General features: G+C 42.2%; 1 protein-coding gene across 20 annotated transcripts in view; it reads right to left on the bottom strand.

Moving 5' to 3' along the window:
* Nucleotides 1-11,288, bottom strand: part of acss2l (acyl-CoA synthetase short chain family member 2 like) — a 32,265-nt gene extending 20,977 nt beyond the window's left edge. For all 20 annotated transcript variants that reach the window (XR_005476382.1, XR_005476379.1, XR_005476389.1 and 17 more), the window contains exons 1-5: nt 11,044-11,288; nt 10,580-10,775; nt 5,343-5,434; nt 4,997-5,100; nt 3,688-3,760 (exon numbers count right to left, since the gene is read on the bottom strand). Coding sequence is in view for 2 of the 20 variants with exons in the window: in XM_038987912.1 (XP_038843840.1) it covers nt 3,688-3,760; nt 4,997-5,100; nt 5,343-5,434; nt 10,580-10,775; nt 11,044-11,176 (598 nt within the window). In the remaining 18 variants the exon portion in view is untranslated. The remainder of the gene's footprint in view (nt 1-3,687; nt 3,761-4,996; nt 5,101-5,342; nt 5,435-10,579; nt 10,776-11,043) is intronic.
* Between the last annotated feature and the right edge of the window lie 8,281 nt (nt 11,289-19,569).

Below are 19,569 nucleotides of genomic sequence, written 5' to 3'. Positions count from 1 at the left end.
ATTTCTTTTTGTAGATTATTATTTTATTTTTTTTGCCCTTTTTCCTCCCCAATTTCGTGGTATCCAATTGGTAGTTACAGTCTTGGCTCATCGCTGCAACTCCCGTACGGACTCGGGAGAGGCAAAGGTCGAGAGCCGTGCGTTCTCCAAAAACAACAAATTATCTGGCATAATGATATCAAATCAAATCTAATTTTATTTGATACATGCACCGAATTCAACCGGTGTAGACATTACCGTGAAACTTACAAGCACTTAAAAGACAACGCAGTTCAAAAAAATGGAGTTAAGAAAATATTTACTAAATAAATTAAAGTAACATAAAATAAAAAGTAACAACATAACGAGGCTAAATGTAACGGATGTGAAATGGCTAGCTAGTTAGCGGTGGTGTCTGTCTGTCTCTGTCTCTGTCTGGCTGTTTCTCTCTGTCTGCCTCTCTCTCTCCATGACAGATACTGTTTACCTTAACCCCTAAGCCTTTCAATCGGTGAAGTCACTTGTTCCGAGACCTTGAAGTAGTGGTTCCCCTTGCTCTGCAAGGGGCGTGGCTTTTGTGGAGCGATGGTTAAAGATGCTTCGTGGGTGTCAGTTGTTGATGTGTGCAGAGGGTCCCTGGTTCGCGCCCGGTCGGGGTGAGGGGACGGACTAAAGTTAAACTGTTACATAAATACAGGGGGTACCGGTACCAAGTCAATGTGTGGGGGTATAGGTTAAATATGATATCATGATGATTTGTATCAAATTGGGTGGTATTTTGTTTTGCAAACTCTACTATTGCGCAGAACAGAAACACTGCCAGCCAAACACCAGTCTTTTGAGGCGTGCAAATTAAATTAAAGTGCAACTATACCCTCCAAAATATATATTTTATTTTCTTCCCCAGACCTCAAAAGTGGTTTCCTGATGTGGACTTAGAACATCCAATTTGTTTGTTTTTCTATAAGAAAAGTGTGATTGAGAGTGAAAACCTGAGGGGGAAAACTGGATGAAATCCGAAACCTGGAAAAACAATGTGTTGTTTTTGGTGGTGTTATTATGGCAAATAAATAAATGGCCGGTACGAATTCTGAGTGGCTAGTAGATATTTTTAATTTAGCTGCTACAGTGGCGGGTGAATCAAAAAGTTAGTTTTTTAGGTCCTGTTCATAAACCATATCGCCGGTCGTTCCAAAACCACTCACAGGCATTTGTTTACGCCTTGTTAAGTCATGTTACCTCATTAGCTAAGTTAGCTAGCTAGCTAACAACCGGGTTACTTTACCAGTACATCATGTTAAGTCATGTTACCTCATTAGCTAGCTAGCTAACAACCCGGTTACTTTACCAGTACACCTTGTTAAGTCATGTTACCTCATTAGCTAGCTAGCTAACAACCTGGTTACTTTACCAGTACACCTTGTTAAGTCATGTTACCTCATTAGCTAGCTAGCTAACAACCCGGTTACTTTACCAGTACATCATGTTAAGTCATGTTACCTCATTAGCTAGCTAGCTAACAACCCGGTTACTTTACCAGTACACCTTGTTAAGTCATGTTACCTCATTAGCTAGCTAGCTAACAACCTGGTTACTTTACCAGTACACCTTGTTAAGTCATGTTACCTCATTAGCTAGCTAGCTAACAACCTGGTTACTTTACCAGTACATCTTGTTAAGTCATGTTACCTCATTAGCTAGCTAGCTAACAACCTGGTTACTTTACCAGTACATCATGTTAAGTCATGTTACCTCATTAGCTAGCTAGCTAGCTAACAACCTGGTGACTTTACCAGTACATCTTGTTAAGTCATGTTACCTCATTAGCTAGCTAGCTAACAACCCGGTTACTTTACCAGTACACCTTGTTAAGTCATGTTACCTCATTAGCTAGCTAGCTAACAACCCGGTTACTTTACCAGTACATCATGTTAAGTCATGTTACCTCATTAGCTAGCTAGCTAGCTAACAACCCGGTTACTTTACCAGTACATCATGTTAAGTCATGTTACCTCATTAGCTAGCTAGCTAACAACCTGGTTACTTTACCAGTACACCTTGTTAAGTCATGTTACCTCATTAGCTAGCTAGCTAACAACCCGGTTACTTTACCAGTACATCATGTTAAGTCATGTTACCTCATTAGCTAGCTAGCTAACAACCCGGTTACTTTACCAGTACACCTTGTTAAGTCATGTTACCTCATTAGCTAGCTAGCTAACAACCTGGTTACTTTACCAGTACACCTTGTTAAGTCATGTTACCTCATTAGCTAGCTAGCTAACAACCTGGTTACTTTACCAGTACATCTTGTTAAGTCATGTTATCTCATTAGCTAGCTAGCTAACAACCTGGTTACTTTACCAGTACATCATGTTAAGTCATGTTACCTCATTAGCTAGCTAACAACCTGGTGACTTTACCAGTACATCTTGTTAAGTCATGTTACCTCATTAGCTAGCTAGCTAACAACCCGGTTACTTTACCAGTACACCTTGTTAAGTCATGTTACCTCATTAGCTAGCTAGCTAACAACCTGGTTACTTTACCAGTACACCTTGTTAAGTCATGTTACCTCATTAGCTAGCTAGCTAACAACCTGGTTACTTTACCAGTACATCTTGTTAAGTCATGTTACCTCATTAGCTAGCTAGCTAACAACCTGGTTACTTTACCAGTACATCATGTTAAGTCATGTTACCTCATTAGCTAGCTAACAACCTGGTGACTTTACCAGTACATCTTGTTAAGTCATGTTACCTCATTAGCTAGCTAGCTAACAACCCGGTTACTTTACCAGTACACCTTGTTAAGTCATGTTACCTCATTAGCTAGCTAGCTAACAACCTGGTTACTTTACCAGTACACCTTGTTAAGTCATGTTACCTCATTAGCTAGCTAGCTAACAACCTGGTTACTTTACCAGTACATCTTGTTAAGTCATGTTACCTCATTAGCTAGCTAGCTAACAACCTGGTTACTTTACCAGTACATCATGTTAAGTCATGTTACCTCATTAGCTAGCTAGCTAGCTAACAACCTGGTGACTTTACCAGTACATCTTGTTAAGTCATGTTACCTCATTAGCTAGCTAGCTAACAACCCGGTTACTTTACCAGTACATCATGTTAAGTCATGTTACCTCATTAGCTAGCTAGCTAGCTAGCTAACAACCTGGTGACTTTACCAGTACATCATGTTACCTCATTAGCTAGCTAGCTAACAACCCAGTTACTTTTGGGGGCACAGAAAGAAAGAAAAATGATATCTTCTTTAGAAGATAAATGATTATGAATGAATGATCTCTTGGCACATACTGTAGTCACTCACAAACGTGATGCTCTTAAAGAGACAGTGTAGAATTGTCAATGTAAAGCATCTCAGTAGGTAGTGCTTTTACCCAATGAAGAAACCTAGTATTCTTTGTAATTTCAATGACAGGTTTTTGTATCAACATTCTGTCTTTTTATAATAAGTAATTATAATTATAATTCGTTTCTAGAGCACAACGTGTGCTTCAAAAGCAGCTAGAATTCATATCGGCCCAATATGCTATATCTCAATCAATTAAAACAAAATACATCTTCTGGTGCTCCTAGATTTTATGTTGTGCTCCTAACTTTTTGAAGTTGGGAGCACCAGTGCTACCAATTAATTTTTTTGACATTTAGAGCCCTGGACATCAGCCAGTAGCCACTCTTATCTTACCTGCAGTTACCAGGATACTGCACTGGGAATCCATGATCCTCTCACACAGAGACTCAGAGGAGAAGCCTGCAAACTGAACACACACACCACACAACACACAACACACACACACACACACACACACACACACACACACACACACACACACAGTCAACTCAGTGAGGTTGTATGATATGTAGAACAGGGTGAGAAGCCAACATCTAATGGAGTCATTTAACAGAACATTATGGTACACCCCATACACCCCAAAAAAAAAAAAAAAACATTATGGTTGATTGTTATTGCTGAATCAACATTTGTTCAATATTAAAAAAAAAAAAAAAAAAAAAGTATTTGATGTTAGAGTTAGTCTGATCCCAGATCTACTTTAGCCAAAGCACACAGTTTCAACATTTACTGTAGGCCTGTTCCTTTAAAAAAAAAAAAATCCACTTTTGCATTGGACAAGGTTAATAGTTCACAGTGTAGCATTTACAAGTGTCTTCCTACCTCTCAAATGTGACCATAGCGTTTTATATGAAATACATTTTAGGACGTGATGGACTCTTGTCCCTATCGTTTAAAAATTACTCAGCAAAATGGCATTGAATACAAAAGCACTTCTAAACTTTAAAAACGTGCCTTGTGTTTCAAACTACATGAGAAATCATGCTACACCAGATAAAGAAGGAGTGATACTGCAAATACCCCAAACAATCAAAAATTACCAACAATCTCTTTTAACTCTTATGTCCCGTTCGTGAACCATAAAACATTGAGAGACAGCTCATAGAACAATGATCCAGCAGGAATGGGGTCACTTATATTTAAAATAGGTCTAAATATAGTCCTGCATACTAGATTAAAAAGAAATGTAACCTTGGGACACACAAGACATGAGGTATTTTTAAAACTACAACGATATAACCTCTACTTGAGACGCTAGAGGTTATGACTGAAATAGTGTCTGGCTCAGCTTGCTGCTAAAATTACTATACATGTATGCTTGCTATGATCCTGGGCCAAATAGCATGCTGACAGTTCTAGTGTGACTGGCCCACATTTTAACCCGTGGGTGACTGTTGTTGATGGGTGACTGTTGTTGATGTGTGCAGAGGGTCCCCGGTTCGCGTCGGGGCGAGGGGACGGACTAAAGTTATACTGTTACATGTGCTGGGTGGTTGTCTCCCTGTTGCAATTTGGAATAAAACCCGGGATTGATTTCTGATTGACTTCATCTCTTCTCATTTGTTCACCATTGAGATTACTAGTACAACAACTTTCCCCCCAGGCAATAGGCCAAAATCATAATGTCAATCCCTGCACTGACCACGATGGAGTGGACAGCTCCTATCCTGGCGCAGGCCAGCATGGTGTACACCAGCTCCGGAATCATAGGGAGGTAGATGGCCACCCTGTCTCCCTTCCTCACTCCTGTAACACACACGCCAGAAGACAAAATGGCGGAGGAGATAATAAATGGTATTTAGCTCTATATGATAATGTTAAGTTAAAAGGGTGATGTTGTGCTGGTTTTGACGGGGAAGTTGAGTATTTAAAACATGCCAAATGAAAAGCTGCACCATTTATGAATGTTCTTCACAGAGCAGTAAATTGGGAAAAGTGGTACGATAGCCTATTTCTTTCATATGCCACACTGAGGTGTAGCGTCTTACCCATCTGCTTCAGAACGTTGGAACACCTGCACACCTGTCCTAGCAGCTGACCGTAGGTGATGGCCTCGTGGTGATCAGGTGAATTCCCCTCCCTAGAGAACATAAATTAAAAACATCAAGCCTTTATCTGAATCAATACAATATAAAAACATCAAGCCTTTTATTATCCGAGTCAACAGTTCAGGTCATGTTGTCATTCATCACAGTCAGTTAGAGGATACACCTGAAAAGGACACCTATTCCTTTATTGTGTCGTTTTGGACTAACCTCAAGTGCCATTACGTTCAAATCCAGACTTTTGTTTTAAACTTTCCAAGGACTTCACCCCAGTCCTCACACACCCTGTTGCGTCATGTTAAAACACAACTTCTGTAATTTCAATCCAAAATGTAGCAATCCATCCTGTTGTTTCCTCAGATAGACAGGATGTTCTCCTTTGGCAGCTTGTTCAGTCTATATTCGGTTTGAATGCTTGTCCGATGTCTGTCTGTCTGCTTGTTTAGTTATGCGGCACACTGTTGCACAAGTACTGTCTCAACTCCCAAGCCCCCGACCCAGTTACCATGGCAGTCTGCCTGGGTAAAGCTTGGATCTGACCTCACCTGTTGTACTGTAGATAGCTGACATTAACCTCATCAGCCATGTGCACGACGAAGGGACGTGGCTGACTGTATTACCTAGTATGGCATTAATAACTGTTAAAGCAATTTTCAATATCATAAACTTCAATATCATAGATATGCAGATAATGCAACGATCAAGAGCAGACCAATGACTGTGAAGCTGGCCAGGAAAACTAAGCCTCAGTCTGGCTGCATGCTGAAGAGACATAAATGACCATCTCAAGCATTCAGCTAACCTTACAGCTACAGCTAACCTTACAGCTAACCTTACAGCTACAGCTAACCTTACAGCTACAGCTAACCTTACAGCTACAGCTAACCTTACAGCTACCCTTACAGCTACAGCTAACCTTACAGCTACCCTTACAGCTACAGCTAACCTTACAGCTACAGCTAACCTTACAGCTACAGCTAACCTTACAGCTACCATTACAGCTACAGCTAACATTACAGCTACAGCTAAACTTACAGCTATCTGGATAATACAATGATTGAGAACAGGCCAGTGACAGTATCAAGGCAGCGTCTCAATTCCCTTAACAAGAGTAGCACCTGGCAGCTAACCTTACAGCTACAGCTAACCTTACAGCTACAGCTAACCTTACAGCTACAGCTAACCTTACAGCTATCTGGATAATACAATGATTGAGAACAGGCCAGTGACAGTATCAAGGCAGCGTCTCAATTCCCTTAACAAGAGTGGCACCTGGCAGCTAACCTTACAGCTACAGCTAACCTTACAGCTATCTGGATAATACAATGATTGAGAACAGGCCAGTGACAGTATCAAGGTAGCGTCTCAATTCCCTTAACAAGAGTGGCACCTGGCATCTAACCTTACAGCTACAGCTAACCTTACAGCTACAGCTACCCTTACAGCTACAGCTAACCTTACAGCTATCTGGATAATACAATGATTGAGAACAGGCCAGTGACAGTATCAAGGCAGCATCTCAATTCCCTTAACAAGAGTGGCACCTGGCAGCTAACCTTACAGCTACAGCTAACCTTACAGCTACAGCTAACCTTACAGCTACAGCTAACCTTACAGCTACAGCTAACCTTACAGCTACAGCTAACCTTAGCAGTGTTTTACAGTGGTCTGACGACAGGCTGGCGACCAGACCTAGTGTGTTTAGTCTAAGACCTGCAGGTATGACAGTCTCATCATAACTCACACAGCCATATTCTAGCGTTACCATGTCATATCAAGTGAGTGATTTCCAAGAATGTACACAATTTCTTCTGTCAGGCGTGAAAGCTCCTTGTCGATGAGTAACGTGAAAGCACTAGCCAGATAAAGGCTGTCTGGTCGTGGATCTCAGACGTAATCCAAAACAGTCCGTATTCTGTCGGTACTACATCATATGAAGTGTCACTTATAATGGGGATTTCAGTTTAAAGGAATCATAACACTTATTTAGAGGTTTTCGTATCTCCAAGACATGCTAACCTCTCACCATTACAATAACAGGGGAGGGTAGCATATCTCCAAGACATGCTAACCTCTCACCATTACAATAACAGGGGAGGGTAGCATATCTCCAAGACATGCTAACCTCTCACCATTACAATAACAGGGGAGGGTAGCATATCTCCAAGACATGCTAACCTCTCACCATTACAATAACAGGGGAGGGTAGCATATCTCCAAGACATGCAAACCTCTCACCATTACAATAACAGGGGAGGGTAGCATATCTCCAAGACATGCTAACCTCTCACCATTACAATAACAGGGGAGGGTAGCATATCTCCAAGACATGCTAACCTCTCACCATTACAATAACAGGGGAGGGTAGCATATCTCCAAGACATGCTAACCTCTCACCATTACAATAACAGGGGAGGGTAGCATATCTCCAAGACATGCTAAACTCTCACCATTACAATAACAGGGGAGGGTAGCATATCTCCAAGACATGCTAACCTCTCACCATTACAATAACAGGGGAGGGTAGCATATCTCCAAGACATGCTAACCTCTCACCATTACAATAACAGGGGAGGGTAGCATATCTCCAAGACATGCTAACCTCTCACCATTAGAATAACAGGGGAGGGGAGCATTTGTGTGGGGGGGGTGATACAGTATTTGTAGTGTCTGTAACTTTCACACTCATCATTATTCATGATTCATTCAGGCTTATCCGTAACCATGGTAGCGTCCAGATTAATGTAGAAGTGTTCAGAAACATACTATTCTTATTTACAAAAAAAAGTGACTCCTAAATGACACAATACATTATTTACCAGTCATTTCTATTGGGCACAAAATAATCTGTAACACAACCAAAACAAACAGCAAATGCATCCAACAAGTTTGTATAGTCACAAACGTGATGTAATCATTGCGTGCTATGGGAATATGGGACCAAATACTAAACTTCAAGACTACTTTAAAACACATACAAGTGTATTTGTCCTAATACTTTTGGTCGCCTAAAATGGGTGGACTATGTACAAAAAGTGCTGTAATTGCTAAACGATGAAAATACCTTGAAATTAAAAAGTCTGCACTTTAACCTCGTAGTCATTTTATCATTTAAAATACAAAGTGCTGTTGTACAGTGACACAACAACAAAAATGTCACTGTCCCAATACTGTTGGGACTCATTGTATGGGTCAGTTGCTAAAGTTTATTTTGTAAAACATTTTTTTAATTATCTACCATGTATTTAACTAGGCAAGTCAGTTAAGAACAAATTCTTATTTACAATGACGGCCTACCGGGGAACAGTGGGTTAACGGCCTTGTTCAGGGGCAGAACGACAGATTTTTACCTTGTCAGCTCAGGGATTTGATCCAGCAACCTTTCGGTTACTGACCCAACGCTCTAACCACTAGGCTACCCAATTTAATCCATTTTAAATTCAGGCTAACCACTAGACTACCTGCCTCTAACCACTAGACTACCTGCCTCTAACCACTAGACTACCTGCCTCTAACCACTAGACTACCTGCCTCTAACCACTAGACTACCTGCCTCTAACCACTAGACTACCTGCCTCTAACCACTAGACTACCTGCCTCTAACCACTAGACTACCTGCCTCTAACCACTAGACTACCTGCCTCTAACCACTAGACTACCTGCCTCTAACCACTAGACTACCTGCCTCTAACCACTAGGCTACCTCTCTCTAACCACTAGGCTACCTCTCTCTAACCACTAGGCTACCTCTCTCTAACCACTAGGCTACCTCTCTCTAACCACTAGGCTACCTCTCTCTAACCACTAGGCTACCTCTCTCTAACCACTAGGCTACCTCTCTCTAACCACTAGGCTACCTCTCTCTAACCACTAGGCTACCTCTCTCTAACCACTAGGCTACCTCTCTCTAACCACTAGGCTACCTCTCTCTAACCACTAGGCTACCTCTCTCTAACCACTAGGCTACCTCTCTCTAACCACTAGGCTACCTCTCTCTAACCACTAGGCTACCTCTCTCTAACCACTAGGCTACCTCTCTCTAACCACTAGGCTACCTCTCTCTAACCACTAGGCTACCTCTCTCTAACCACTAGGCTACCTCTCTCTAACCACTAGGCTACCTGCTCTAACCACTAGGCTACCTCTCTCTAACCACTAGGCTACCTCTCTCTAACCACTAGGCTACCTCTCTCTAACCACTAGGCTACCTCTCTCTAACCACTAGGCTACCTCTCTCTAACCACTAGGCTACCTCTCTCTAACCACTAGGCTACCTCTCTCTAACCACTAGGCTACCTCTCTCTAACCACTAGGCTACCTCTCTCTAACCACTAGGCTACCTCTCTCTAACCACTAGGCTACCTCTCTCTAACCACTAGGCTACCTGCTTTAACCACTAGGCTACCTGCTTTAACCACTAGGCTACCTGCTCTAACCACTAGGCTACCTGCTCTAACCACTAGGCTACCTGCTCTAACCACTAGGCTACCTGCTCTAACCACTAGGCTACCTGCTCTAACCACTAGGCTACCTGCTCTAACCACTAGGCTACCTGCTCTAACCACTAGGCTACCTGCTCTAACCACTAGGCTACCTGCTCTAACCACTAGGCTACCTGCCGTTAAAACAGCTTATCTTCTGACTCTGAAACCCTCAAGGTGTTAGTTTCCTGTTGGTCTCCGTATACATTAACCCCCCCACCCCATCTCAGCCCTGGCACTCTGAGGAACAGGTATTACTTGTCTGAGAAGTAAAATTTTAACACTTTGCCAAAGTAAATATTTGGTCTATGTATGAAATGAAAAGCTCAATCAGCTACATTAGACCCACAAACAGAGCAAGCCAGGGTGAATAGTAGTACCGTAGTGTGTCGAGGACTTCCTGTCCCGTACTGAGGCGCTCCAGGGAGACCTGTATGCTACAGACAGTGGCTCAAAATGTAGGCCGCATTCTTATTCACTGACTTCAACTTTTTTCTGAACAAGTGGTCCCGTGTGGCTCAGTTGGTAGAGCATGGCGCTTGCAACGCCAGGGTTGTGGGTTCAATTCCCACGGGGGGACCAGGATGAATATGTATGAACTTTCCAATTTGTAAGTCGCTCTGGATAAGAGCGTCTGCTAAATGACTTAAATGTAAATGTAAGTAGAAACAGTCAAATGCATCTTTTGTCTTTTCTTACCAGTAGAATGCCACTCGTTCACCAAGGTTCTTATCCTTCACGTTCCTGTCCAGGACGTTGTAACACATGTTGGTTTTGGCTCCCTCCATGCATTTGACATAGATGTTCCCTTTGGTCACATCGAAGTTATACTGCAGAATGCGACCCGTAGGAGGCTTCTTCCAATAGAAATCACTAGCGACCTCTTTCCAGAATACTGCAAGAAGAAAAGGGAAAAAAAGGACATACAGATTTTGTTCAGAGCACGCACACACACACACACACACACACACACACACACACACACACACACACACACACACACACACACACACACACACACACACACACACACACACACACACACACACACACACACACACACACACACACACACACACACACACTCTATTGCAGATGAGTCTTCAGTTATTCTGCGAGCAACAAGCACGCTAACACGGCTAACAGCCTCCTTAATAACCTACCGTCCGGCTCCTCAATAGACTTCTTGTAAAGTTCTAGATAACAGCTGAAGTCAGGCACATGAGCATCCTTCTGCAGACCCTCCGGAGGATGGTACATCTTGTCCTCTATGTGTTGAGAGCCAGGGACCACCATCGTTGATAGATCTATCTACACGTACGTCTGACTGTTTATCTGACTGGAGAGAAAGAGACGAGAGGTGAGGCCAGGCAGTCACTCCACTGATTTGATGTGTCTATCATCTAAGGCTAGAGGAGGGGAGAGACTAGAGGTGTGGCCAGGCACAGACAACTACAGAAAGCTTCAGGCATTGGAGCAGTACATTGTGCCTACGCTCTGGCCACACCCCTAATGCCAGATTTTGTGTCCCTTCCACAGCCTGCTTAGTGCCAAGGGAACCAATCAAAACACTCAACACGGCACTCCCACCTTTTCAGTGGCTGAGCGGCCCCTGGTCTGTTGATCACATTATTGTCAGAGAGATTCTGTATGAGGGGGAATGCATCGGTAGGCTGGGTGAATGCTGGTTGTGACTAGACGAAGAACTGGCAGTGACTTTTTCATAGCAGGTTAGGAGAGCATTTCTGCTAATCCTAACCTTAACCTAATTCCGCATAAATTCTCCACACTGCGTTAATGCTCCTAACCTGCCACGTTAATTCTCCTAACCTGCCACGTTAATTCTCCTAACCTGCCACGTTAATTCTCCTAACCTGCCACGTTAATTCTCCTAACCTGCCACGTTAATTCTCCTAACCTGCCACGTTAATTCTCCTAACTTCCGGTTGTAGGTGTACTTCCTCTAGTCAGAACCATGAATGCTAGGCTGAGCGACAGACAGATGGACAGACATACAGAGACAGAAAGACAGACAGAGAAACTGTACAAACAGACAGTACAGTGTATTCTGTATTCCTGAAACAACAACCTCCCCCTCCCTCTAAATTAAGCCTACACTATGTCACTTTTGTTTTGGAGCCGATTTCGCTGTGGGCTTTGAACGGGGCATCTGGCTCACGCTGAGTCATGCATGCAATCACTTTTCATTCGGGTGGAAACTCCTTCCACTGGGGTAACCCGGGACAGATAATCGAATCCCCTCATTGTGAAAACGCTTGGCCAGGGGCGTATTCATTGTGCCGATTCTGTTGCAAAACGTTTCTTAAATCGGAAGCAAACGGAAAGAAACGGGGAGACACCAACCTGAATTTGTCCAATAAAAACGCAAGTTTTGCTCTGTTTGCTTCCGTTTGGTTTCTTAAACGGTAAACGGTTTCCGTAATGAATAGGCCCCAGGGGTGTTGTCATTACTGCAAACAACGAAAACTAGTGTTTCTATTGGACAGGTTCAACAAACAGGGAGGGATCTACCTGAATCTGTATTTTATTTGGACTATTTTCTTTTTTTTTACACTTTTTTGGTTTCTACATGATTCCATATGTGTTATTTCATAGTTTTGATGTCTTCACTATTATTCTACAATGTAGAAAATAGTAAAAATAAAGAAAACCCCTGGAATGAGTAGGTGTTTCCAAACTTTTGACTGGTACTGTATATTCACCAGAATAGCTTTTCCAAGAGGTGTTGAGTCTTCCTGAATGGTCTAGTAGTCTCATTCCCGACTTGAATCTGCTTGTAAATCAGTGACAAGCATTGAATATGGTTGTACATCAATGATTTCCAACTAAATTTACTGAGCTTGAGTATATTTTGACATGTTGCCCTAAGAATTGTGCAAGGTTAGTAGAATCTTATTCAAATGATTCACATCTGTAATGGCTGCCAAAAGATGCTTCCATTAGGTATTAACTCTGAGGGGTGAAGACAAACGCAATAAATACATTTACATTTCTTGTTTCTTTTTATTCATTTGGAAAACTGTCACGTTTTTCTTTCACTTTGAAAAAAGAGGAGTAAATTATGTAGATCTATAAATATATTTTTTTATTTAATCCTTTTTAGATTTAATTTTAAGGCAGCAAAATTTGAAGACAAGGGGTGTGTAGACTTGCAATAGAAACTGCACGCAAAAATAATCTCACCCCCATGAATTATCATTAAAAATATATATTTTAATGCAGTTAGATATAAAAAAAAATCTATTTTCATATTGATAAATCGATGTTTATATCAAAATTCTATTTATTGACATAATTTTTAAAAATTGATATAAAAAATAAATAAATAATAAATTATTGATATAAAAAATAAATATATATATATATACAATAATTAAAATAAAAATAAATAAAAATACAATTATTGATATAAAATTCTATGAAGATATTAGGTGGTGGGTCGTAGAAAGATATTTGCTTTAGTTCTCAAGATGATCAATCTCCGTCGAGGGAGGAGCTAGTTTTAACATATTGCATATATTTATTTCTTCTTTTCTTCTGAATACATTTCCGTTTGTTGGCAATGTCAATTCTTTCTATTTTGATGGACAGACAAACACTGCCAAGTACTAAACTGTAAACCAATCAAACTTGTGTACTATCCATGGTACTGTCTGCTGATAACGTCTGCCAATCACGTTATCCGTACCTAAAGTAGTAGACAGCTGGTGACATTTCGAGAGAGATCTCCATCTGACAAACTGCTATCGGGTAAAGTGAATCTCGTATGTCCAAATACTTCTCTGCAGATGCCACCGCAACATCTATTTTCTCTGATTTACGTTCCATTTCTGCGTTACAGTTGATAACCATTGCTAAGAAGACAACCTTACTGAAACATATATCACTCGTTGGCCTATCCCTCTGTGCTGGCACAGATCTACTACTCACAGGGATCCTCTCAGGAACTCTCACCCTTGACCCATCATTCACTACTTTCTTCACTGCCTCAGCATACGACACCTTCTGCACTACTCTGACTCTAGCCACTTCAACCTGCCTCTCTCTCACCGGACACTTCCGATCCCCAGCAACATGGGCACTTCTACAGTCGACACACACAACTTTATCCACAGAAACTACACAATCCTCTATCCCATGTCCTCCTGCCCTCTTCCCACATCTTGGAATCTCCCTCCTACAAACTGCTGCAACATGACCAGAAACGTGGCACCTGAAACACCGCAGTGGATTCGGCACAAAAGCTCTAACAGGATACCTGATATATCATAACATGACCTTGTTGGTAAAGACTCTGACTCAAAACTCAAAAGGACTGACAGTGACTCCTCTGTTTCACCACCGGGTCTGCCTCGCACCAAACGGTGGGCATCACAAAAACACGGAGGAGTCTTCAACTTCAATTGCTCCACCTCCACACTACCCCAGAAATCACTCCTTTCAATTGTGCCCTATTCCTAACCGCAAACCAAGAAAGTTGCGTGACAAGTAGAGCCAGCAGAAACACAAACAAATATCCCAAGTCCACTACAGGTTACCTAGGTTACCTTCACTGATTCAACTGCACCCAACTACTTTCCCACCCACCCTGAAACCACAAAATGGATCCGTCAAAAGGCAAAAGGTCCACTTTCTCCAAAAACATTACTTCTACTGGACCAGATTCTTCTTTATCGTGTCCACTGATGCCAGGCTCGAGTTCCGAGCTCTTCACCACACCTTCCACCTTCCACCTTCCACCTTACCTAACTCACCCACTTCCATTTCACCTCCAGAACTCGGTCTGGTGCATGGATCACTCTGTTTGCACTTGACAGCAATCTTCTTCGACATCCCATCTCCATTTTTTTTTTTAAATCTCCGTATTCCTCCAATCCAACTTCTGCTTTCCTCATTCTCTTCTTCCCCTTTCCCCACCTCCATTCCTCCCCAGAAATCCACCTTTCTGTGTCCCTGTCCCAACATTCCTCTTCTCCCAACTTTGCTTTCGGCCCTAAAAAAGTTTCTCCTTCCTTCGCGATTGTTCAACTTTAGAAGTTTCATCAGTTCAACTTTTAAAAATGTTTATTTATCTTTCGTCTCTGTGTTTCATAATGTTCCTTCAATTCACAACAGGCTGAACGTATCTCACCAGAGAAAGCCTCCGAGCGAGCGAAACAGCACCCCTCTGTCTCTGTAGGCCAGCTATCTGATGCTGTCTGGTCTAAAAGAGTATGACATTGTTGCCGTCGTAGCACTGAATGCAAGGGAAGCCAGCGAGCATTTGGCCTCCTTGATTAAAAAAAAAGTATAAAACAATAACCAATCAGCATTGAGTTCAATTGTGAATGGTCCTGGCGCACCAAAAAAAAAAATGTCAAGGGAAGCCAGTTTGGATTTGGCTTCACTCCTATCAAATTGCATTGAAAGCATACGTCATTGACGGAAACAACTTGAATTGTTGCATCTCGTTGCGTTGTTGTCCTCCGGTGGCTAGCTAGCTAGCTAAAATTGGCCCTTTGCTAAATTAGCCATGGATGGAGATAGGGATTTGGACTTGTGGTTTTACTTAACTTTCCATACTGGCCAATGATTATAACGTCGATTCTGATCCAACCATTAATTCATACATTGTGCCCCTGGTTTGAGAGTATGGAAGTTCAATATGTAGAAGGCTAAAATAACTAGCTAACGTTGCCCATGAAAACAAAGTTAGGCTAGCGAGCAAGAGTTTTAGCCAGGTAGCCTACGACAACAAACAATAAAAGTGTGTACTTTCTGACAGAGTGATAGACCGTTGTGTCAACATGAAAGAGAGGAGGGCATTGGTGTTTCTCTACAAGTAGGGCGAGTCAACATGTTTTCTACTTGCACGGATGTGCGCGCACACACACACACACACACACACGCACACACACACACACACACACACACACACAGAAATCAGAACCATGGACACACCCACATCATATTTAGCTTACGTTGATTGGACTAAATAGTTTTTTGTATCTTTCAGTTGTTAATGTATTAAACTAAGCAGAGATGATTTGATGATGTTGAAATGGTGCTGTAATGATCCAGGCAGCTCCTGTTTTCTTTGTGACTTCCTGTAACTCTCTGTGGTTCTAAATCAAAAGTCGTTTAGTGGTCCGAAAATATCGTAAACGTTAACTTGCTTGACCATGCTGTAGGTCACGTAACTTTTTGTTACATCCAATATGCTTTGTGGTCTTGCTCTCCGGTTCTGTGATGAAACAAAAGTGTGGTTGAATTTATTCTGCCACTGACATCTTAATGTCTCAGCCTTAGGTCTATATATCACGGTGTCAAGGCATATGAACTGACAGATTATAGAGCAAACAACGCAATTATCACAATACATAGGTTGTAACAGGTAATGAAATGGCTACTCGGACTATTTGCATTGTGTGCCCCCCCCCCCCCACGCCTCTTTTTACGCTACTGCTACTCTCTGTTCATCATATATGCATAGTCACTTTAACCATATCTACATGTACATACTACCTCAATTAGCCTGACTAACCGGTGTCTGTATGTAGCCTCGCTACTGTATATAGCCTCGCTACTGTATATAGCCTGTCTTTTTACTGTTGTTTCATTTCTTTACTTACCTATTGTTCACCTAATACTTTTTTTGCACTATTGGTTAGAGCCTGTAAGTAAGCATTTCACTGTAAGGTGTGTAGACCTGTTGTATTCAGCGCACGTGACAAATAAACTTTGATTTGATTTAATATGGCTTTTTTCCCCTGACTTGACTTCCCCAGTCATTTTACCCACCGCTACTGAAGATCATACAAAGTTGCTGGAGTCCAGCTCCACCTTGCTGGCCCCGACTTCTATTCCTCATCTCACTTTGTCGATCCAGCTCCACCTTGCTGGCCCCGACTTCTATTCCTCATCTCACTTTGTCGATCCTGCTCCACTTTGCTGGCCCTGACTTCTATTCCTCATCTCACTTTGTCGATCCTGCTCCACTTTGCTGGCTCGACTTCTATTCCTCATCTCACTTTGTCGATCCTGCTCCACTTTGCTGGCCCCGACTTCTAGTCCTCATCTCACTTTGTCGATCCTGCTCCACTTTGCTGGCCCCGACTTCTATTCCTCATCTCACTTTGTCGATCCTGCTCCACCTTGCTGGCCCCGACTTCTAGTCCTCATCTCACTTTGTCGATCCTGCTCCACTTTGCTGGCCCCGACTTCTATTCCTCATCTCACTTTGTCGATCCTGCTCCACCTTGCTGGCCCCGACTTCTAGTCCTCATCTCACTTTGTCGATCCTGCTCCACTTTGCTGGCCCCGACTTCTATTCCTCATCTCACTTTGTCGATCCTGCTCCACCTTGCTGGCCCCGACTTCTAGTCCTCATCTCACTTTGTCGATCCTGCTCCACTTTGCTGGCCCCGACTTCTAGTCCTCATCTCACTTTGTCGATCCAGCTCCACCTTGCTGGCCCCGACTTCTAGTCCTGCTCTCACGTTTTTGATCCAGCTCCACGTTCCTTCTCCCAGCGTCGTTCTCCCTCTTCCAAACTACATTCCTTCTTTGCTGTGAAGATTTATTTTATTAATTAATTACTGTTTCTCGCTTTTGTTACATGATATATTCAGCTCTCCTGTGTCCTGCTCCCAGAGATCAACCAAGTGCTATTAACCAAGCATGGGCTGATTCACTCACCTGTGTGGAGAACCATCCTACTGTGCTTGTTTGAGCATCTCGAAAACTAAATTGGAATGTAGAATTGGTTTAACAGGTGACAGATTAGTTTACTATTGTAACCTGCATTGAGGAGAATTATATTGTCCGCTTCAGGAGCCCAGGCTTGATGGTACATAGATGGTAGGTAGATGGTAGAGGACTCGTCTATGGATCACACAAGCTTTAGCTTGCATTCTGCACTTGTAACTAACTCTACATCGGTCAGCTACATTGGTGACCAGGGTGGGATTGTTTCGATACGCCTATGAGGCCTGGGCACACAAATGCTCCTAGAGAGAAGGGAGAATACTGAAGCATGTGTTGATGACAGTTCTACAGTCTCCACCATTCTCTATACCTTATAGTCCAATACATCTAACATTATCCATGCCCACCATGGTATTGGTTTATCATTCTCCATACCTTATATGTTCTCTCTGGAAACAACCCAGTAAGGAAGGAAACAACATCTCCACCCCGCTGATCCTCAACACTGGGGCCCCACAAGGGTGTGTTCTCAGCCCTCTCCTGTACTCCCTGTTCACCCATGACTGCGTGGCCATGCACGCCTCCAACTCAATCATCAAGTTTGCAAACGACACTACAGCGGTAGGCTTGATTACCAACAACGACGAGACGGCCTACAGGGAGGAGGTGAGGGCCCTCGGAGTGTGGTGTCAGGAAAATAACCTCATACTCAACGCCAACAAAACAAAGGAGATGATCGTGGACTTCAGGAAACAGCAGAGGGAGCACCCCCATATTCACATCGACGGGACAGCAGTGGAGAAGGTGGAAAGTTTTAGTGTTTTTGACCTCACTCAGTCAGCTGTATAAGGAAATAAGCAAACATCAAAACGCCCACCCAGAGGCGGCACTCCTAGTGGCCGGGGACTTTAATGCAGGAAAACTGAAATCAGTCTTACCTCATTTCTATCAGCATGTTAAATGTGCACTTCCTTAACTTTGTTTGGTATACAATATTTCTAAGGCCTTAACCATGCATTTTTAATAAGCATGTTCCAGAAAAATGTTCCTCTCTGTGTAAATTGGTTTTGTGAATGAAGAATTTGTCCTATATATTTATTACAACAAGATTTCTCAAGTAAGCCCACGCCTTCCAATCTGAATTCTGGATGAGAGTGAAATACTTACACACTCATCTCTCACATGTTGGCTCAGCATTCCCAAACAGTCCCATTTACAAGTCAGAATGTTGAACAAACTTAACTTCAACTTACTTTTCCTGTTGTCCTGATGATTTTATCCCGATGTCAGAGGTAATCTGATACAAAATATCCACAGGGAAATGTTATCCACCCGACCTTCAGTATGCTGGTCTGTTTATCGGTTTTTATTTCCGGTTTTTATTTTCAATACTGATGCAATTCGCATGTGACAAACACTTGCACAATATGGCTGAGACTATTCTAACCACATAGACCGAAAGGCAAACAATTCCTGCTGATTGCAAGGAAACGTGCTAAAGTGGACTGCTTTGGTTAGATTCGGCTATTGTTTACATATTGTGCATCACGTCAAGAGATTGAAAATACAAGCAACACTTTCATGTGGATACCCTATCTTATCATTGTATTCAACATTCTGGCTTGAAGAGACAATTGCGTCTTTTTTTAGGGCGACTTCGGGTCAGACTGAAAATCCATGGAGCGAAACGGGGAGGGGCCTAACTTCATTTGTCCAATAGAAACTCTTGTTTTAACGTTCCATCTATGTCACCAGTTTTTTTAAAGACGCTGATATTGCTGAACAATGGAGTATACAGAAAAATACAGATGTCCATGCAAGTACTGAATGTTAAATCAACCTAATAATCTTATGTGATCGTTCACGTAAATGGAGATACATTTGGACAGAAAATAAATTGTAATAAGTGTCACATTTCTGATCATTTTTGATCTGTGGTCGATTAGTTTCACTTCAGAAGTAAATACGTTGCGTAAACCAGA

The sequence above is a fragment of the Salvelinus namaycush genome, unplaced genomic scaffold, assembly GCF_016432855.1.
Source record: "Salvelinus namaycush isolate Seneca unplaced genomic scaffold, SaNama_1.0 Scaffold89, whole genome shotgun sequence".
Lineage (NCBI taxonomy): Eukaryota > Metazoa > Chordata > Actinopteri > Salmoniformes > Salmonidae > Salvelinus > Salvelinus namaycush.
Note: the sequence above shows the minus strand (reverse complement) of the source record. Positions and strands in the feature narration are given on the sequence as shown.